The sequence below is a fragment of the Centropristis striata genome, chromosome 5, assembly GCF_030273125.1.
Source record: "Centropristis striata isolate RG_2023a ecotype Rhode Island chromosome 5, C.striata_1.0, whole genome shotgun sequence".
Lineage (NCBI taxonomy): Eukaryota > Metazoa > Chordata > Actinopteri > Perciformes > Serranidae > Centropristis > Centropristis striata.
Window position 1 is genome coordinate 26,147,720 of NC_081521.1, and position 23,186 is coordinate 26,170,905.

The following is a 23,186-nucleotide window of genomic DNA, read 5'->3' on the forward strand; positions in this document are numbered from 1 at the left end:
TGCATCCAGCAATTTTTCTGTGAAAAGTGACCGGTCCAAAGGTGATGTTCTCAACTTCAGTGATGGAGATCTACCAGGGTAAGACATGTTGGTGCTCACATACAAAGAGATTCTGTAAACACAAAACTAAACTGTGTGCCCCAGCTTGATGCTCAAAAATAATGTGAAAAATGTTTGTAATCTCAATTTTTAATTGTTCTTTGTGTTAAAAGCCTGTTTAAACCAGAAAGATCAATCTCTCGAACTCCACGACATGAAGCCGCAGACCAACTTGCAAGGCGTTCACGGAGCCATTTATCTAGGCTTATGGATAGTGATATTAAAGCCTAGAATGCTGGGTAATCACAAAAGGTTATCTCGTCTCTGACTACATCCAATAAGCCCCGCTAGAGTATGCCGCTACGCTACGGGTGCCCTGGCGAATAGCCAGGAGACGCTGAGTCATGTCTCTGCTGCCAATAGCATTATCAAATACTTTCTTCATCTCCGCGGCAAAAGCGAAACACTGGGAGCAGAGAGGAGACTGAGTCTCCCACACGGCGGATGCCCAGGCTAGGGCGTCCCCCATGAGGATACCAGTAATAAAGGCAATTTTGGAACGATCTGAAACAAATGTGCGTGTCTGTAGTTCGAAAACTAACGAACTGTATAAGGAAGGCGCGGCACTTACCCGGAGTGCCAGCGAAACGTTCTGGCGAGGGAATAGACGGTTCACAGAGTGGCAGCAACGGCGTGGCAGGTGTTGGGAATTTGGACTTCGGGAGCTATGGAGACACATTCGTTAATGGCCTGAGACACTTGTTGACTGATCTGACATATGATGGGAGAGAACGTTTAGGTTATCAAGAACATCCCTTAGTGTTTGTTCGTGTTGCCCCACGAGGACTCCCTGAGCCGCGAGAGCCTGACAGAGATTCTCTTTGTCCGCTGAGTCCATGTTGGCCAGTTTGATCTGTTAAGATTCGGTAGAGAACTGGAACCAAATGCAGGACACAGACAAGTCTAGTACAAAAAACAAATTCATTAAATATGAGGTAAATATAACAAAAACACTGCCACAAAGGCAGGAAACCAAAACGAGCCAGGGACAACGGGGGGTCCTGAATGGGCAAGAAAAACAGTTCGAAAAAAGACGGTTAGAAACACGCATCAAAACAACTGACAAATTTGTCATCAAGAGTGGCTGGAGTATTACTTACAACGAACGACGTAGAACGAAGTGGCTCCACCAAGGAGCCACAGGGTTTAAGTATGCAGGTTATGAGATGAGTGGAGACAGCTGAGTGCCAGGCTCAGGTGCTCTTGATGAGCTGAGGCAGGGACTGGCCCACTGAGGAGGAGGACCACACACACACACACACACACACACACACACACACACACACAGGCACACACACACACACACACACACACACACACACACACACACACACACAGAGGCACACCCACAGACACCGACAGGAACACATAAGGGAAAAAGGATGGGGGAAAACAGAAGGGAGATTACCGGACAGACTAGGATCCAAACAAATAGATCTACAAAGAAGTTATGATTATCTATATTGGGTCCATATAAGTTAATTAAGTTTATATTTTCTGATAGCATAGAACCTTGAATTATTAAATATCTTCCCATTCTATCCTTAATTAAATTTTTTCACCTGAAATGGGACTGTGTTGTGTATAAGCATCATAAATCCTCCAGCTCTGGACGAGAAGGATGATATGAATACACTACCTTGCCATCTTTTGCTAATTTTTATGATGTCCTCCTCTAATAGATGGGTTTCTTGTAGAAATACAATTTTTGAATCCATTTATTTTATTTTATTCATGACTTGTTTTATTTTCTTTAGCTTTTGTAGACCTCTGCAGGTCCATTAGATTAAGTTAGACCTCTGCAATTCCATTAGATTGAGTTAAGATTTACTCTTTGTTCTATCACTAATAACCAGTTTGGACATTTCCCCCTCCATGTCTAAAATACTGAATCTCTTTTATATTAACCTATATCTTCAATATTTTGCAGGCTCAGCTTCACGTGCAAACATGCAAAATACCCTGATTGTAATGCGAGACAAGGCAAACAATGTATAATCTGTTTATTCCTGTCATCACATCATCATTTAGCCTACATTAGTTCTGTTCCATCAGTTACACACATCACCTTCATCTGTAAGCAGTATATATCCACTATTAATCATATTACCTGCATTTAAAAAAAATGTGTGCCCCTTTAGATAAACTCATAATTATACAGTCACTTATTTTCAAAACATTTGACAAGTTCAGGACATCGGTATTTTGCAGACCGTAGTTTTTAGTACTGAAGCCTCAGATCAGATTGTTTAATAGTGTTGTGCATATTCACATGTTCCACCCTTTTCATGTTTTATACTTTTACTATTAGCCTCTTCTTGGAGTTTGTTGATGAACACTTGAGGGGTCTCACCTCACACCTTTCTCATACTTTCTATTGCTGTCATAACTCCATCGGATCTGACCAAAAACTCTGTTCTCATGGCGTTCAAGGCTGCCAGCACCGCACTAGTCTCCGCATCCTCAGGCTGCCCTCCTTCCCAGGCCCCCTCCTCCACCATGTTTTCTGTAGCCTTCTGTGTGTTGCTACGACAGTGAAAGTCTGTTAGCCTCAGCTTTGGCTGTACTGTGATTCAACCTTTTCTCCACCAGATTTTCTAGCCTTGGACTTTAGCATGTCCGTTCCAGCACCTGGGGATAAGTTAGTGTTTCAAGTCAGACAGTTTTTAGTTGAATTTAAATCCGTCTAGCAGAGCGATGTGAATTATGTCTTGTAAAAGATGTTAAAAGTCTCAATGTTTGTTAATTGTTCTTTGTGTCCAAGCCCGTTTGAGCCAGAAAAATCAATCTCTCCTGCACCAAGCAATGTGTCCTTGAAAAGTGACAAGTCCATGAGGGATCCTCCCACCGCCAGTAAAGAAGAACCAAAGTAAGACCTTTTGGTTATGTTTGTGTTTTTATACAGAGGTTCAGGAACTAGGTGAAAATAAACTGTAAAGCCATGTTGAAGCTCTTAAATAACTTTAAAAGATGGTAAACGTGTTATAGTTTGACAATGTAAAAAAAAAAAAAAGAATCTTGTTTTAAAGTCTATTTAAGGACCAGCCAAGACTGTATATTCCCCTCTGAGGCCCAACAATAATGTTAGATATGTTAAAAGGCTCAGTGTTTGTCAATTGTTATTTGTGTTCAATCCTGTTCACTGAAATTAATCTGTGTTGAAGCCCACTTGAGCAAAAACGACAAGCCCCCTCTGCACAACGCAACAAACCCCAGGATGATCCGTTGGACTTCCTCTCTGAGCAAAGGTAGGAAAAACAATATATGTACACTTTTAGTAACAATTTGAGGAAATGATGGAGTAGAGCTGTGAAGCCTGAGAGATACATTTCACAGCAACATAAGTATATTCATCTTACAGTAAATGTATCTTTCTTATCCAAGAAATGCTTCCATGGTAACTGAACAGGATGGCCGAAACCTCAGCAAAGGTAAACAAACAATAAATTACACAGACTCACAGCCTGAGCCCTTTTTAAACTAATTAATTCAAATTAAATGCAAGATTTTGAAATTCATACATTTCCCCTTGACTTTAACTGTTATAAGGTTCAACAAAATGCATTATGTTACACTGTGTTTTATAGCTGCCACTGTATTGTTTAGCAGTGTCAAACTAATTGCAATCACTGCATTCTTCTTCTCTCTCTACTGTCAAAAGATGTCAAACGCAAACTCACACCAGATCTGAAAAGTAGAATCTGCAGTCAGCACGAAGAGGAACTCAGAACACATGAAACTGACACAGAAATCTATGAGATACAGGATGGCAAAAGCGAAAACGCTAAAGCACAAACCTTTGATGCATTATTTGCCAAGAAAAAAAGAAAGAAAGTACGAACAGTGCTAATGAAGGGAGTCCCTCGGATTGGTAAAACATTCCAAACAAAGTTGTTCATGGTGGACTGGGCAAAAGGACAATCCAACAAAAAGACAGATTTCATGGTGTCATTTAATTTCAGCGAGCTGAATTCAAGAAAAGATGAAGTCCTAAGCATGACAGACCTCCTTCGCCATTCCCTCAATGATGAAAAACACAAAGTCTCCAAGAACGAGTGTAAAGGACTTTTCGTCCTTGATGGCTTGGAAGATTGTAAACTTCCTTTGGATTTTGCAAAGAACAAGGACCTGGCTGATCTGCAAAAGTCGGCCTCGATGGATGTGCTGCTAACAAACCTCATTAAAGGGAAGTTACTTCCCTCTGCTCGTCTCTGGATCATCTCTCGACCTTCAGGAGTTGATAAAATTCCTCCTGAATATATTCAGAAAGTGACCGAATGTCGAGGTATGAAACTACAACAAATAACATATTTTTACAGCTCATACTCTGTATGATCTATATGGAGTCTCACTGTCAGATTGGGAAATTTTATTTTGATCATAGGGTAATATGCAACTTTTTCAGTTTATTCTAAAGTTATTTCAACCCTAATTTAATTGGGAACAAATATCCTTTAAAATAAATTAAAAAATGTTTTTCATTAATTTTTTTGTTTATGTTTTGGTACTTCTTCAATGTGTTGTACTATAAATACTTTTAGAAGGCTAAGTTCAAACCATCACTTTTATAATACTTTAAGATAACTTATGCATGAAGCATGCTGCTACTATACTTCATCATCAATAACATTGTTCTGCTCATACAGAGACTTCGAAGCGGCGGCAGAAACTGACGTCAGCCCTGAGACAAAGATTTCTTCTAGAAACCCCTCAAGATAAAGACATAGATCATCCCAATCAGAAAAACACAGAACACATCATGATAAAACAAGGAAGTGGTGAAGGGACGCCAGTGACTTCAGTGTCGGATGTCTTCAAAGATACAAAAGAACAAAAGGTCAGAACTGTGCTGACTACTGGAGACACTGGAATTGGAAAATCCTACCATGTGCAGCAATTCATAAAAGACTGGGCTAAAAAAGAAGATTATGTTATTTTTCCACTTGAGATCTCAAAGCTGAATTTGATGGAAGAGAAAAAAATCAGCCTGATGGGACTTCTTAATAATTTCTTCAACGAAACAAATGAATTCATCATCTCTAACTTTGAACAATTCAAAGTTTTGTTTGTCTTGGATGGACTGGATGCTTATCAATCGACTCTTGACTTTGGCAACGAAGTCACCTTGACTGATGTCAGAGAGGAAGCTTCAATGGATGTGCTACTGATAAACCTCATCAGAGGAACCCTGCTTCCTTCGGCCCGGCTCTGGATCACCTCCCGACAGAAGCTGCCTGATGATGCACGTGTCGACAGGACAACACAAATACGATGTAAGATAATGGGTGTGGATGAAGTCCACAATCAACCCTAAGCATGTTTGAAATGGATTAATCAGAATGAAAGGTAGCAAAAGTGGTCAAAACTACCATGAAATGAAAACTGATCCAAGTCCTTTAACACTGAGTATCTGTCTCTACAGAGTTCAATACTTATTTACCTGTTATACTGTTATATATAGTATGCACTGTATCTGACACAGTGATATAACTTCTACAGATAACTTAATCTGGAACACCGTATTTTGGCGCAGACCTTACTGTCTTGTCAGCTTGGTGTGACAGTGACGGTGGTCTAGTTTGTTTATAGCATAGCATTAGCTTTTCACTCCTGGCGATTCCCTTTATGCTTTAAAAATTATAATCTGGTGTTAATTTGTGAAGATTATCTTGCTGAACAGAATGTGTAAGTATCATAAACATGTGTTTGTCAGATATCTTATTTTCCGCAACAGTCCAAAATCCAAACAGAAATCCAATAAAAAAATCCCACTGAGTTTTTGTTGAGGAAACCAGCTCTTCTGGGTTGTCCTTCAAATATATGTCAATACGCTGTGGTTAAGGACAGCAGTGCTGCAACAGTAAAGTACAGTAAAGACTGAAATGTGATTGGCTTTAGCTTACCTGACCAAAATCCATTAAAATATGTTAGTATTAACCCCCGATTTTGATCCTCATGAACAATGTTATGCTGCTACGCTAAGTGTCGATTTTAATAATCCTAATAGTAAAAGCTAGCAAGATGTAACTTAGTAGGCTTTCCCTACATTAGCTCATATTTTTAGCTTTGACATAAATATTTTTAACTAATTATTGAAAACCTATTGCAAACAAATACTTACATTTCTCTATTCTCATGCAATTTATAGCTTCCATTATAGTGTGTAGAGATGTGCTAATTGCAATTCCTTTCATGTCGTTTTTTTAGACAAAGATGTTGAAAAGAAACTCACATCAGCCCTGAAACATAGAATCTACAGTCAGAACGAAGAGGAACTCAGAGCACATGAAACGGACACGGAAATCTATGACATACAGGATGGCAAAAGCGAAAACGAGAAAGCACAAACCTTTGATGCACTATTTCCTGAGTCACAGGAAGAAGTGCGAACAGTGCTAATGAAGGGAGTCCCTCGGATTGGCAAAACATTCCAAACAAAGTTGTTCATGGTGGACTGGGCGAAAGAAAAATCCAACAAAAAGACAGACTTCATGGTGTCATTTAATTTCAGCGAGCTGAATTCAAGAAAAGATAAAGTCCTAAGCATGGCAGACCTACTTCACCATTACCTCAATGATGAAAAACACAAAGTCTCCAAATACAACAACTATGATGAGTGTAAAGTAGTTTTCGTCCTTGATGGCTTGGAAGATTGTGAACTTCCTTTGGATTTTGCAAAGAACAAGGACCTGACTGATCTAGAAGAGCCGGCCTCGATGGATGTGCTGCTAACAAACCTCATTAAAGGGAAGTTACTTCCCTCTGCTCGTCTCTGGATAATCTCTCAACCTTCAGGAGTTGATAAAATTCCTCCTGAATATATTCAGAAAGTGACAGAATGTCGAGGTATGAAACTACAACAAATAACATATTTTTACAGCTCATACTCCGTATGATCTGTATGGAGTCTCACTGTCAGATTGGGACACTTTATTTTGATTATAGGATAATATGCAACTTTTTCAGTTTATTCTAAAGTTATTTCAACTTAATTTAATTGGAAACAAATATCTTTAAAATAAAATAAAAATGTTTTTACGTTAATTTTTTTTGGTTTTTGTTTAAGTACTTCTTCAATGTGTTGTACTATAAATACTTTTAGAAGGCTAAGTTCAAAACATTACTTTTATAATACTTTAAGATAACTTATGCATGAAGCATGCTGCTACTATACTTCATCATCAATAACATTGTTCTGCTCATACAGAGACCTCGAAGCGGCGGCAGAAACTGACGTCAGCCCTGAGACAAAGATATCGTCAAGAAACCCCTCAAGATAAAGACATAGATCATCCCAATCAGAAAAACACAGAACACATCATGAGAAAACAAGGAAGTGGTGAAATTAATGATGTTGAGAAAACGAGACGTCCTGCTGCAAAATCAGTGACGCCAGTGACTTCAGTGTCGGATGTCTTCAAAGATACAAAAGAACAAAAGGTCAGAACTGTGCTGACTACTGGAGACACTGGAATTGGAAAATCCTACCATGTGCAGAAATTCATAAAAGACTGGGCTGAAAATAATGACAAGTCAGGTGGGTGGATGGATAAAGTAAGCGGAATGATCTGGGGCAACGAAGAAGAAGAAGAAGTTAGATTTCTACTTAACATCTCAAAGCTGAATTTGATGGAAGAGAAAAAAATCAGCCTGATGGGACTTCTTAATAATTTCTTCAACGAAACAAATGAATTCATCATCTCTAACTTTGAACAATTCAAAGTTTTGTTTGTCTTGGATGGACTGGATGCTTATCAATCGACTCTTGACTTTGGCAGCGAAGTCACCTTGACTGATGTCAGAGAGGAAGCTTCAATGGATGTGCTACTGATAAACCTCATCAGAGGAACCCTGCTTCCTTCGGCCCGGCTCTGGATCACCTCCCGACAGAAGCTGCCTGATGATGCACGTGTCGACAGGACAACACAAATACGATGTAAGCTAATGGGTGTGGATGAAGGCCACAATCAACCCTAAGCATGTTTTAAATGGATTAATCATAATGAAAGGTAGCAAAAGTGGTCAAAACTACCATGAAATGAAAACCAGCACTTCTGGCTTGTCCTTCAAATATATGTCAACATGCTGTGGTTAAGGACAGCAGTGCTGCAACAGTAAAGTACAGTAAAGATTGAAATTGATTGGCTTTAGCTTACCTGGAAAAAATAGTAAAAGCTAGCAAGATGTAACTTAGTAGGCTTTCCCTACATTAGCTCATATTTTTAGCTTTGACATAAATACGTTTTTCAACAAATTATTGAAAACACGCTGCAAACATACTTACAGTTCTTTATTCTTGTGTAACATAGCTGCCATTATAATGTGCAGAGGTGTTAAACTAATTGCAATCCCTTTCTCTCTATGCTCTTTATTATTTTTTTAGATGTCAAACAGAAACTCACATCAGACCTGAAATGTAGAATCCGCAAACAGCACGAAGAGGAACTCAAAACACATGAAATGGACACCGAAATCTATAAGATACAGGATGGCAATAGCGAAAACGATAAAGCACAAACCTTTAATGCAATATTTCCTGAGTCACAGGAAAAAGTGCGAACAGTGCTAATGAAGGGAGTCCCTCGGATTGGTAAAACATTCCAAACAAAGTTGTTCATGGTGGACTGGGCAAAAGGACAATCCAACAAAAAGACAGACTTTATGGTGTCATTTAATTTCAGCGAGCTGAATTCAAGAAAAGATGAAGTCCTAAGCATGACAGACCTACTTCACAATTACCTCAATGATGAAAAACATAAAGTCTCCAAGTATGAAGACTATGACGAGTGTAAAGTTGTTTTCGTCCTTGATGGCTTGGAAGATTGTGAACTTCCTCTGGATTTTACAAATAACGAGGACCTGGCTGATCTAGAAAAGCCGGCCTCGATGGATGTGCTGCTAACAAACCTCATTAAAGGGAAGTTACTTCCCTCTGCTCGTCTCTGGATCATCTCTCAACCTTCAGGAGTTGATAAAATTTCTCCTGAATATATTCAGAAAGTGACCGAATGTCGAGGTATGAAACTACAACAAAAAACATATTTTTACAGCTCATACATCAAACAGAAAATACTGCAAGAGCTGAATTATGACAAATTACATTATTATGGAAATATTTCATTATCTTTTAAAAACCCATTGGTGTTTTGATATGACTTGTCCACTTTTTTTACTACAAATAGTTTTAGCTGGTGATGTTTAAAGGGGACGTTGAAAAAAAACTCATTTCATCAGTGTTTGTGCAACATATTTGGGTATGGGGAGTGCCTACCAACCAACATGCTGAGATATAAGACAACCTGTCATTTTTCTAGCCTTTCCAGTAGGGCTGTGTGATTAAGCGAAAGTTATTTTCAATTACAATTTTGGCTCTTAACTATTAAGAAAACAAGATAATTTAGATCAAATGACCACTGTGCTACATTCTGAATCCGTGTATCATTCGTTCTTTCCATTTTCAATTGGCAATCAAAAATCAAATAATGAAAAATTGACCGGTTATTTTGTTATTTGTTTTTTTATTATAAAACAAAAACAAACAAAGTGCTGGTTTTTTCATATTTCAATATAGCCTGGCTAACACCAGACTAATCTCAAATGAGATCTAGTCTGGGAACCAGCCATTCATTTCTCTGTAGAGGAGGTGTGGTTTACGATCCTCCGGAGCCGTTTATTGGGCGCTAAGAATGTCTATCAAAAGCGTCTGTAGGTAGCTCTTGGCCAATCGTATCAGTTATACCAGATGACGTATGTAGTGCAACAGAAATGGATGTTTGTTGTGTGTGTGTCTGTGAGAGAGTGTTGCTTGCTGCTTTGCTTCTCCAGTTCTTGCTTTCTGCAAAATTATTTATTTTCACGCCTTATCCCCCGTCATGTCATTCAGCCACACACATCCACTGATTTTCTGGGCAATAAACAAGCTGCTGTGGGTCTCTCGGCGGCTCCGCTGTCCCCCGGCTCGTAGCGAGATCACCGGCGTTACGGTAGCGGGGCTATTAGCCGCTAGCGGCGCTAATAGCCCCGCTTTCGCCTTTCAACTTTCACTCTAAACTATTTAAAACACCATCTACAGCTAAAGAGTTTTGCGTCTGCTGCAGCCATGTTGGATCCGTAAGAAAACTACAAAACTACAAGCTTCCAAGTGCAGAGAAGTACGCGTCATCGTCTTGCCGTCCCTCCCCGCTCTGTGATTGGATCCCTAAAACAGGGCTAAGAAACCTCCCTGGTTGCCAGACCGCCTGGAGGTTCGAAATGAAATTCGAGCGCGCAAGGCAGTATGGGTATACCCAGGCTAATTTCAATATTAGGCTCAGATCAAAAATACGAAATGGAAAAACTGGCACCAGGGATTAATTTGATTTTAATATTTCATTGGTCGGATTTACGTGACCCGGAAGTTTGACTGCGGTCAAGTGAGCCGTCATTCGCTTCTCCGTAGTCAAACCAGCCTTCACTATGTAATGCAGTGCGCCCGTATTGTGATATTTACGGTAAATTAATTGAAACTGCTCAGAGCGCGCTGACATGAAGGATAAACACCTTACTGTCATTCTTTCTCACTTTTTTCAGTACAAAACTCTCTCCAGCAGAGAGGAGATGAAGTATTAACGTTACATGAACACACCACGTGAAATAATTAAATTGCATTGCGCCGAAAATGTATTTGTTGTGTCGACGTGCGGTTTTCAGTTTCCAGAATAAAGTGTTACACCACAAGGCCCAAATACCAAATAAATATGGAAAGAAGATTAATTGCATGATATTCACAGAACTGTTCACTGTGGATTTTTTTTTTTTTTTTTTTAAATGGCGCCTTTGGATATAGACTGTACAGTAAAATATTACATTATATTGAGAAGTTATTAAAATTAAATTGTCTGTTTCCAGTAACTTATTCAACTTCAGGTACATTCTAGAGGACCTCAGGTATATTCTCACAAACTTACAGGACGTTTCACTGTGGAATATCAGTTTAAAATGCTCTTGAATATTTACTGTACAGTAAATATTTACTGTACAGTAAATATTCAAATCCACAGTCAAAATATTTACTGTACTGTGAATATTCAACTGCATTTTATTATGAATTTTAATATAATGTAATATTTTACTGTACAGTCTATAGCCAAAGGTGTTTTATTTAAAAAAGAAAATCCACAGTGAACAGTTCGGTGAATATCATGCAATTCATTTTATTTCCATATTTATCTGTTTTTTGGCCTGGTTGTGTAACACTTTATTCTGAAAACTGAAAACCGCACGTCGACACAACAAGTACATTTTCGGCGCGACACAATTATTTCACGTGGTGTGTTGATGTAAAGTTAATACTTCATCTCCTCTCTGCAAGAGTTTTATACTGAAAAAAGTGAGAAAGAATGACAGTAAGGTGTTTATCCTTCATGTCAGCTCGCTCTGAGCAGTCTCACTGAATTCACCATAAATATCACAATACGGGCGCACTACATTATATAGTTATGGCTGGTTTGACTATGGAGAAGCGAGTGATGGCTCACTTGACCGCAGTCAAACAACCGCGTCACGTAAACCCGACCAATTAAATATTCAAATCAAATTCATTCATGGTGCCCGTTTTTCCATTTCGTATTTTTGATCTGAGCCTGAAATTGAAATATGAAAAAACAAGCATTTTTTTAGTTTTTAGTTTTGTAATAGAAAACAAATAACAAAATAACCTGTCAATTTTTCATTATTTGATTTTTATTGCTAATTGAAAATGGAAAGAACAAATGATACACGGATTGTTCTGTTTCACAATGATCTCGATTTGTTTTCTGTTATAAATAAATCTCCTCTATATACGACAGTGTGCTTTCCCCTTCCCTAAAGGTCACTCATACGTGAACACAGTTAGGTAGGCAGTGCAGGATGTGACAAACACGGATACCAGTTGCTTGTTTAAACTCCATTTGACAGCCAATTGGGGTCAACCACACACGTTTTTGTTACTGGTTGAGGCAGCAAATTCACCAGTTAAAGTTCACCACTGTTGAACAGGATGCATAGATGTGAATTTGCTTGGCAACCATAAATGTGTGTTTTATTCATCCCTATGCCCGCATAGAATGAAAGTAAATGGGAGGGGCTAAAACTCTGTGTTCCAGACATTAGCATTAAAGCATGTAAACATGTTACAATTGAATCGCAAAATACAAGTATAGAACTGAGAATGAGCTTAATGTCCCCTTTAAAACAATTTTATGATACTGATAAAGATACATCAATAACTTTGTTCTGTTCATACAGAGACCTCAAAGCGATGGCAGAAACTGACGTCAGCCCTGAGAGAAAGACTTCGTAGAGAAAAGACTCAAGTTGAAAACTTAAATCATCCCAACCAGAAAGACACAGAACACATCATGAGAAAACAAGGAAGTGGTGAAGTTAAGGATGACGAGAAAACGAGACGTCCTGCTCCAAAATCAGTGACGCAAGTGACTTCAATGTCGGATGTCTTCAAAGATACAAAAGAACAAAAGGTCAGAACTGTGCTGACTACTGGAGACACTGGAATTGGAAAATCCTACCATGTGCAGAAATTCATAAAAGACTGGGCTGAAAATAATAACAATTCAAGTCTTGGATCTTGGATCAAAAATAAAGTAAGCGGAATGTTCAGGGGCAAAGATGAAGAAGAAGAAGTTAGATTTCTACTTAACATCTCAAAGCTGAATTTGATGAAAGAGAAAAAAATCAGCCTGATGGGACTTCTTAGTAATTTCTTCAACGAAACAAATGAATTCATCATCTCTAACTTTGAACAATTCAAAGTTTTGTTTGTCTTGGATGGACTGGATGCTTATCAATCAACTCTTGACTTTGGCAACGAAGTCACCTTGACTGATGTCAGAGAGGAAGCTTCAATGGATGTGCTACTGATAAACCTCATCAGAGGAACCCTGCTTCCTTCGGCCCGGCTCTGGATCACCTCCCGACAGAAGCTGCCTGATGATGCACGTGTCGACAGGACAACACAAATACGATGTAAGCTAATGGGTGTGGATGAAGGCCACAATCAACCCTAAGCATGTTTTAAATGGATTAATCATAATGAAAGGTAGCAAAAGTGGTCAAAACTACCATGAAATGAAAACCAGCACTTCTGGCTTGTCCTTCAAATATATGTCAACATGCTGTGGTTAAGGACAGCAGTGCTGCAACAGTAAAGTACAGTAAAGATTGAAATTGATTGGCTTTAGCTTACCTGGAAAAAATAGTAAAAGCTAGCAAGATGTAACTTAGTAGGCTTTCCCTACATTAGCTCATATTTTTAGCTTTGACATAAATACGTTTTTCAACAAATTATTAAAAACACGCTGCAAACATATACTTACATTTCTTTATTCTTGTGCAACATAACTGCCATTATAGTGTGCAGAGGTGTTAAACTAATTGCAATCCCTTTCTCTCTATGCTCTTTATCATTTTTTTAGATGTCAAACAGAAACTCACATCAGACCTGAAACGTAGAATCCGCAAACAGCATGAAGAGGAACTCAAAACACATGAAATGGACACAGAAATCTATAAGATACAGGATGGCAAAAGCGAAAACGATAAAGCACAAACCTTTAATGCAATATTTCCTGAGTCACAGGAAAAAGTGCGAACAGTGCTAATGAAGGGAGTCCCCCGGATTGGTAAAACATTCCAAACAAAGTTGTTCATGGTGGACTGGGCAAAAGGACAATCCAACAAAAAGACAGACTTTATGGTGTCATTTAATTTCAGCGAGCTGAATTCAAGAAAAGATGAAGTCCTAAGCATGACAGACCTACTTCACCATTCCCTCAATGATGAAAAAAATAAAGTCTCCAAGTATGAAGACTATGACGAGTGTAAAGTAGTTTTCGTCCTTGATGGCTTGGAAGATTGTAAACTTCCTCTGGATTTTGCAAATAACGAGGACCTGACTGATCTGCAAAAGTCGGCCTCGATGGATGTGCTGCTAACAAACCTCATTAAAGGGAAGTTACTTCCCTCTGCTCGTCTCTGGATCATCTCTCAACCTTCAGGAGTTGATAAAATTCCTCCTGAATATATTCAGAAAGTGACCGAATGTCGAGGTATGAAACTACAACAAATAACATATTTTAACAGCTCATAATTCTTATGATCTGTATGGAGTCTCACTGTCAGATTGGGAAATTTTATTTTGATTATAGAATAATATGCAGCTTTTTCAGTTTATTCTAAAGTTATTTCAACCTAATTTAACTGGGAACAAATATCCTTTAAAATAAATGAAATATGTTTTTCATTTTGGTTTCTATACGTTCATGTTTTGGTACTTCTTCACTGTGTTGTACTAAGACAAAACATCACTTTTATAATACTTTAAGATAACTTATGCATGAAGCATGCTGCTACTATACTTCATCATCAATAACATTGTTCTGCTCATACAGAGACCTCGAAGCGGCGGCAGAAACTGACGTCAGCCCTGAGACAAAGATTTCATCAAGAAACCCCTCAAGATGAAAACATAAATCATCCCAATCAGAAAAACACAGAACACATCATGAGAAAACAAGGAAGTGGTGAAGTGACGCCAGTGACTACAGTGTCGGATGTCTTCAAAGATACAAAAGAACAAAAGGTCAGAACTGTGCTGACTACTGGAGACACTGGAATTGGAAAATCCTACCATGTGCAGCAATTCATAAAAGACTGGGCTAAAAATTACAATATGTCATCGATCAGGGGCAAAGAAGATTATGTTATTTTTCCACTTAAGATCTCAAAGCTGAATTTAATGAGAGAGAAAAAAATCAGCCTGATGGGACTTCTTAATCCATACTTCGACGAAACTAATGAATTCATAATCTCTAACCTTGAACAATTCAAAGTTTTGTTTGTCTTGGATGGACTGGATGCTTATCAATCGACTCTTGACTTTGGCAACGAAGTCACCTTGACTGATGTCAGAGAGGAAGCTTCAATGGATGTGCTACTGATAAACTTCATCAGAGGAACCCTGCTTCCTTCGGCCCGGCTCTGGATCACCTCCCGACAGAAGCTGCCTGATGATGCACGTGTCGACAGGACAACACAAATACGATGTAAGCTAATGGGTGTGGATGAAGGCCACAATCAACCCTAAGCATGTTTGAGATTGATTAATCAGAGTGAAAGGTAGCAAAAGTGGTCAAAATACTTATTTACCTGTTATACTGTTATATACAGTATGTACTGTATCTGACACAGTGATGTATAACTGCTACAGATAACTAAATCTGGAACACCGCATTTTGTCTCAGACCTTACAGTCCTTGTCAGCTTGGTGTGGCTGTAGTCATAATAAGTGATTGTGGTTCGTTTATAGCCTAGCATTAGCTTTTCACTCCTGGCGAATGCATTTACAGTTCAACAAAACAAGTAGCGTTCATTTGTGAAGATTATCTAGCTGAACAAAATGTGTAAGTATCATAAATGTTTGTTTGCCTCAGAGCCCATTTACTGCAATGATCCAAAATCCAATATTAAAATCCCACTGGCTGTCAAGGCAACCAGTGCGATATTAACTTCTTGGCTGTCCCACAAAAGAAACGTCAACACTGTAGGCTGTGGTTAAGGAGAGCAGTGCTGCAACAGTGGAGTACAGTAAAGAAAGGATTGAAATTTGATTGACTTTACCTTACCTGACAAAACAAACAGTTCAAACTTCAAACAGTCTTGCCTTTGGTGCCTCCCTTTGTTCATGTTCGCTTCAGCTCCAAAATCCCAATACTTCTGCTTTCCACAAATACTATACACCTAAAAAAAAAAAAGGGATAACGTTCAATCATTACAAAGGGACATATCTAGCTTTTACCCCACCCATTTAATCACAACACTAATTTATTTTACTACAGGTAAGCCTGATGTTGCAAGCCATCATGAACTCAAATCTCAGCTGAAGGAGCAGTTTACACATGTGGCTGAGGGGCTCGATATGCAGAAAACCTCTGCTCTTCTGAATGAGATCTACACAGATCTCTACATCGTAGAGGGAGAGAGGGGAGAAGTCAATGATCAGCATGAGGTCAGACAAGTTCAAGAGGCGAAGTTCAAACCAGCAGAACAAGAAACATTGATAAAATACCATGACATCTTCAAACCATCTGGAGAAAATGTACCCATCAGAACTGTGCTGACGATGGGGATGGCAGGCATCGGAAAGACCTTCACTACAAAGAAGTTCATGCTGGACTGGGCTGAGGATAAGGCCCACGGGGACATATATTATATGCTCCCACTCTCTTTCAGGGAGCTGAATTTGAGAAAAGACAAGGAACACAGCTTGGAGGAACTCATTCATCAGTTTTGTCCGGCAATGGAGGAATCAGAAATAAAGGACTATGACAAGTACAACATCCTGATTGTCCTGGATGGTCTTGATGAATGTCGCCTTGAACTTGACTTCAATCAAAGTGAAGACTGGACCGAAGTGAGAAAGCCAACGTCAGTGAATGTTCTGCTGACAAACCTCATCCAAGGAAAACTGCTTTCTAAAGCTCAAATCTGGATCACCTCTCGACCTGCCGCATGCAACGATATCCCTCCCGATAAAGTTGACCGGGTTACAGAGGTGCGAGGATTTAATGACGAGCAGAAGGATGAGTACTTCAGGAAGAGGTTCAGCGATAAGGGTTTGGCTGAGAAAATCTTGTCACATGTCAAGGAATCAAGGAGCCTCTACATCATGTGTCACATCCCTGTCTTCTGTTGGATCACTGCAGTAGTCCTGGAAGACTTCGTGAACAGAAATGAAGAAAGGGGGATGCCCAAAACTCTGACTGACATGTACATACACTTCCTTTTGTTACAATGCAGACAAGCCAATATCAAGTATCGTGTAGATGAGACAGGTGAGAGTTCGGAGCCAGATTCACGCTGTGATACAAAGAACAAGGAGACAGTCATGTGTCTGGGGAAACTGGCTTTTAAGGGGCTGGAGGAAGGAAACCTACTCTTCACCGAAGAACACTTGAAAGACTGTGGTGTTGACATCGAAGAAACTGCAGTCTTCTCAGGATTATTCACTCAGATCAAACGAGAAGAATGTGGGTTGTACCAACAGAAACTTTACTGCTTTGTCCATCTGAGCATTCAAGAGTTCCTGGCAGCTTTCTATGTGTTTCACACATTCAATCACACAGGTGAAAATCTGCTTTCCATGCCCAGTTCAACAGTTGGAGATGCATCAGACTTCTACAAGACAGCAGTGGACAAGGCTTTAGGTAGCAAAACTGGAGGCTGGGATCTGTTTCTCCGCTTCCTGCTAGGCCTCTCTCTGGAAACTAATCAGAATCTACTGGAACATCTGCTGGGGAAGACAGAAAACAAAAAGAAGACCAGCAACAAGGAAACAATTGAGTACATCAAAGAAAAGATTAGGGAAGAGAAAAGTGATGCTGACAAAAAGTGCAATCTTTTCCACTGTCTGAATGAGCTGAATGACCACTCTCTAGTGAAAGAAGTGAAGAAGTTCCTGAAGTCAGGCACGAGCACATTTGAAAACTTCTCCGCCTCTCAGTGGTCTGCTCTGACTTTTGTACTTCTGACATCAGATGAGAAGCTTGATGTGTTCGATCTGAAAAAGTACCTGAAATCTGAGAAAGTTCTTCTTGGGATGTTGCCAGTGGTAAAAGTCTCCACAACTGCATTGTAAGTATTTTCAAATGCTCTCATAAATGATCCTTCAAATATAATTTTGTGACCTGAAGCTGATAAAAATCTGCACTTTTTTATCTGCACCAGCTCATGCTTGTACACGTCAGGTTGGGTTTTCTAGGTGAAGCAGCTCAATGTTCAAGTTGTTTTCAATGTAGAGGGAGCAGCACGAGAATGAAGAACATTTTTCACAACAAAAGCAGTGACGCCTCATAGCAAAAAGGATTGCGGGTTCAAATCTGGCTTGGGGCTCTTCTTTGTTTCAGTGTGGGTTCTCTACGGTTCCTCTTACTTCCTCCCACTGTCCAAACACATGCAGCTTACTGGTGACTTTAAATTGTCAGTAGGTGTGAATGAGAGCATAAATGGCTGTCTGTCTCTATATGTCGGCCTATACGATGGACTGGCGAACTGTCCAAGGTGTACCCCGCCTCTCGCCCAATGTGAGCTGGGATCGAATGAATGAATGATAGTCCGTGCACACACCTCCACTACTTGTGCATTCTTCAGACTTTATGTATATCTCTGATACAGTGATGGCTCTTAAGTCTAACTCAAAAGTGTAGTAATGTAGTTGGATGTGGTAGGTTTATCACCTGCCACAAGCCAGATGTGTCAGGGCTAACAGGACTGTCTGCATTAGCTGTGTGCTTGGCGGACAAATATTTAAGACTAGATGTACTTTGTGGATAACTCTATATATATCTACAGTAACTGCGAATAACTCTTCTCTTGTCGACAGACCCATTTGACAGGGCTTTGAACTTGAACTTGCCATTCAAAATACCTTTTTCTCTATCCTCTGCTTGTTCACCACTTTCTGCCTTTTGGCAAACACAACCTTATTTAACTCATCAAAACAGTTAGTGGCCTTAAAATTAATTTGCGTAAACACTCACAATTTGTCAATAGCTGTTTTTTTATTTTGCAGTTCTTTTGTACATCATGACTTTATAAACGTATTTATGTTCACAGGCTGAGTTGGTGTGGGCTCTCTGGGGAATCCTGCAGAGGTCTGTCATCCTCAGTCCTCAGCTCTGCATCCTGTAATCTCACAAAGCTGGACCTGAGTCATAATGACCTGATGGATTCAGGTGTGCAGTTGCTTGCTGAAGGACTACAGAATCTCAATTGCAAACTGGGGCGTCTCAAGTAAGTGTGGAATATATTTACTGTACATTTTATAGTGAGCAACAGGAAACCACCATATTAATTAACAGGAATGGGGGTTGTTAGGTGTGGTTTTAAGTATAGTTGTTCCAGAGTTTTTAAAACAAACAAACAAACAAACAAACAAACAAACAAACAAACAGTTGAGCAGTGGAGCAAAAGTTTTGGTGAAGTAAAATTGCAAATACAGAATAAAAACAAGTAGGTAAGGAAAACATACTATTAGAAGATGAACCCATTGCAATTTAACTAAATAAAAAAACTTGAGCTGTAATCGCAGTTTTATGAAAATCTGTACACAGTTCAGCTCTTTCGGACTTCCTGTTTCTACAAAAAAATGTAATTATCAAACTGTTTTATGTTGTAAATCTATATATGGTCATGGAAAATAATTGGCTGTTAAATGTAAAGTATTTTTTTATCATGTGACCCAAGTTTGTATGTACATTTAATGATAATTAATTGATTGTATTCATATCAAAGTTAGGGCAGCACGTTAGTGCAGTGGTTAGCACTAACTTCACAACAATAGAGTTCTGGGTCTGAACTCTGTTTGGGGCTCTTGTGGAGTTTGCATGTTCCCCCTGTTCCAGCATGGGTTTGGGTTTTTCTCTGGGTCCTCCGGCTTCCTCCAACAGCCCAAAGACATGCAGCTTAGGTGTGATTGGTGACTCTAAATTGTTAGCATGAGAGATTGTCTGTCTCTATGTCAGCCCTGTGATAGTCTGGAGACCTGTCCAGGGTGTACCCCGCCTCTCACCCAATGTCAGCTGGGATAGGCTCCAGCCCCCAGTGACCTGAGCTCGGATAAGCAGTTACAGAAAATTAATAAATCAACAAATTAGATCAAAATAAGCATATAACTTCAAGAACAATTAAATTACCCTTCTAATCCTTCAATAAACTGCAGGGTACCATAACAACACTACTTAAAGATATGTTACCATGTAACTCTCACTGGTGAAAGAAACTCTACTCTGAGTTTAATTGGCAACAAAGAAACCTTAACAAGTGTACGATGATGTGGACACAATCAATGGTCATGTACTGTTTATCTGAGATGTCCTTGTGTGTGTGTGTGTGTGTGTGTGTGTGTGTGGTTATCAGTTTGTCAGGTTGTCAGGTGACAGAGGAAGGCTGCTCTTTCCTGCAGGAAGCTCTCAAAAAGGCCTCCTCCCTGAAACTGACACATCTGGACCTGAGTTACAATCACCCAGGACCCGAGGGGATGAGGATGCTCAATGATATTGCTGAAGAACGAAAAATGAGCCTCTGGTAACTTAGATGTCACTAACCAGATAATTTATCCAGATTCAGATCACATGTCAATACCAAGTGTAAATGGGGCTCAGGATTCAAGCCTCATTTTCTTTTTTGAAAGAGCTGTTTGTTTTTTATGTCTCCATGCTGGTAGCTGTGGCTGAGACATTATGTTTTTGGGTTGTCGATTAAATCTGGGGGTCAAAGGTCAAGGTCACTGTGACCTCATATCTGTCCAATTCTGGTGAACACGATATCGTACGAACACATTAAGGAACTCTTGAGGGAGTTTTTTCAAATTTGGCACAGACATAACTTGGACTCATGGATGAACTGAATTAATTTGCTAATCATGATAAATAATAAATAATATAATGTGTAGTAGGATAAAACTATACAATGATGACATTTTTTATCCAAAGGTAAAAGGTCAATTTCATAATGACTAATTTTTTCGGTTTCATTATTCAATGTCCTAACTCCTGAGAAGGGGAGACATTTGGCCGGATCCTGTTTTAGAGTTTGTAGCTTCTTTGCCGAAGCATCCAGTGTGGACAGGCATGGAAGAAGCAACTTGGCTGGTTGGCAGAGCCAAAAAACTGCAAGTCTGTAATTCTTGTTAGCGCTAACTTGTAAAATTCACAAGAAGGCTTTTCAAAGTATGCTACTGAAGTAAAACTTTCTGTTCATGACAACACTATCTTTATTTTCTACAGTTTTGAACATTGTGGAGAGCATCGATTGAAGCCAGGCCTGAAGAAGTGTAAGTTTTCATTATTAACTTCAGTAGAACCTTAAAAACTAAGCTAATGCCTCATATATTTGAAGGTGTCCAATAATATGCCCTGGTCACCGAATTGTACAGGTAGTATAGGTTTGCATAATGTATGCACTTACCATGTGAAAATTGTTACATGCTCATTATCTTCATAAAATAGGTCAAACTTTTGAAATAAATTCAAAATCACAAATGTATTAATCTTTTCCTATCTTAACATTTCATCTTGATTTCCTGCACAAACCCCCCCACTGGATTATGAGTGCTTTGTTTCTCTTTCAGATGATGCAAATCTGAAGCTTGATGAAAACACAGCAAGCAAGAGACTTGTTCTGTCTGAAGGTAACAGGACAGTGAAAACTGTAAAGAAAGTGGAGGAGAAGCAGCCACGACCTGAAAATGATATAAGGTTTAAGAGGTCTCAGGTGTTTTGTGAGGAGGGCCTGAAAGGCTTCTGCTACTGGGAGGTGGAGTGGAAAGGCTCTGTCGGCATTGCAGTGGCGTATAGAGCAGTGGGTAGAACATGGGACAGAAGAGGTGGTCTGGGATGCAACGAGATGTCCTGGAGTTTGCTCTGCTCAAAGAGTGGATACAAGGCCATACATGGGAAGACATCCAAAGAAATTGATAATAAGAAAGTGCCTCTTTCCCAAAAAATCGCAGTGTTCCTGGATTGCGAAGGTGGTTACCTGACTTATTATAGTGTCGGATCAGAAGAGCTGAGCCTCATACACACCTTCCATGACAAATTCACTGAACCCCTCTACCCAGCCTTCTGGTTTAAGAAGGGCTCTGTGACCTTGTGTGAGATTGACTCAGCCCCTCTGAGATGGTGAAAAATACTGACGTGATCACTTGATGATCCACTGGACATTTCAACAGATTGGCATCAACTTGGCAGCATCGTTACAGTACCGTAATGTGAAACATTATGATTCCATACAGTTTTTCTTTATCCATTCATAGTTTAACTTTTCATATTAACATAGTTAGCATCTTTTAGCATGTCTATCAAGTGTGAATTTTGAAATGTACATACAATGTTGAAGTGCTTATCACTCTCTGTACTGAAAAGTTGCTCGTCTGTGGAGGTGACTCACCTAATCTAGCTTTCCAGGCGCCAATGAATCACAGATTGTAGGGAAGTGCACAGATATCTCCCACTTCAGTAGAGGAATGTGAAATCACTGTAATAGCAAACTTTGACTATACTGGCTTGTATCTATGCAGACATTTTTGCACATAACCAACTTAAAGAGGGGGACCTTAAGTAGGTAATGTGATGAAGAGGACAAATACACATTTTGTAAGACTTTAAAATATAAAATTTACCTGTTTCTCATTTGTCAGATAGTCTTTCCGAAACACTTGTTTTTTCTACAAATATGTTTACTAATTTAGTAATTTGCAGTTTCAGGAGAAGATTCAAACAGACTCCTCTGCAGAAAATTGTTTTTGTGAGATTAGTTTTTCATGCACATAATGTTTATGACTGTAGTAATCTGACTGAATCGATTGAAAATATAAGGATCTCCTTAAACTAATCAGCAGAAGGTACAGACATGCTTTTTTCTGTTTGCTGGAGTAGTTCCACTGAAGCTCAATATACAATTCACTGTATTCCATGCTAGAATGTGTAAATATGGGTTGTATTGTAATAAAAATAGAAAGTGTCATAGAAGACCTATGCAGACTGTAGAGAACCATGAACTACTGCCATATTATGTAATGTTTTTTTTTAATTTAATGCATGTATGTAAGAGGGATGTTTTGCCAGTAAAAAAAGAAAAATAAAGCTTGAATTTAAACTAAGCTAACCTGTATGTGGATACTGTATTCCAATATAGAACATATATATTATTAATGTAACAATATGAAAATGTCATGTCAGTTATTGTGACCAAAATTATCACAGTTATCAATATTATCACGGTATTGTTAAATGTGTTCAAAAAGTACTGAACACACACTGAAAATCTTATAATCAAGTTTTATTTTTAAAAAGAATACTTTTCTTGACATTCACTGTATAATAACAGTATGAAAGATCTGCAGTGAGGTCGTTAGACATTTTTTAAATTAGATTTTTTGATGAAGGTGCATAAGCAGCCTGCATCTGAAATGAATGAGGTATTGTTTGTGTAACTGTAGATGATGTTGCTGTGGTAGCTGCAGCTGTAGCATTGTGGGGTTGTTTGCTGTA

The 23,186-nt window shown here is 39.1% G+C and overlaps 1 protein-coding gene across 1 annotated transcript; it reads left to right on the top strand.

Annotated features, from left to right (window-relative positions):
* Positions 1–22,795, top strand: LOC131971648 (uncharacterized). Its single transcript, XM_059333181.1, has 17 exons — positions 1–78; positions 2,864–2,968; positions 3,264–3,347; positions 3,484–3,530; positions 3,761–4,384; positions 4,746–5,372; positions 6,307–6,945; positions 7,307–8,035; positions 8,483–9,115; positions 12,367–13,104; positions 13,554–14,186; positions 14,529–15,182; positions 15,975–17,769; positions 18,751–18,927; positions 20,053–20,220; positions 20,922–20,968; positions 21,266–22,795. Exons 2-17 carry the CDS (start codon positions 2,931–2,933, stop codon positions 21,817–21,819), a joined length of 8,187 nt encoding a protein of 2,728 aa, XP_059189164.1. The 5' UTR covers positions 1–78; positions 2,864–2,930; the 3' UTR covers positions 21,820–22,795.
* Positions 22,796–23,186: the final 391 nt, after the last annotated feature.

What these genes read in the sequence shown, in the direction of transcription:
- LOC131971648 (XM_059333181.1), top strand. Translation starts at nt 2,931, where the DNA reads ATGAGGGATCCTCCCACCGCCAGTAAAGAAGAACCAAA. An exon ending in GAAAGTGACCGAATGTCGAG is followed by an intron (nt 4,385 to 4,745) that starts GTATGAAACTAC and finishes CTGCTCATACAG; the next exon opens with AGACTTCGAAGCGGCGGCAG. An exon ending in GAAGCCAGGCCTGAAGAAGT is followed by an intron (nt 20,969 to 21,265) that starts GTAAGTTTTCAT and finishes TTTCTCTTTCAG; the next exon opens with ATGATGCAAATCTGAAGCTT.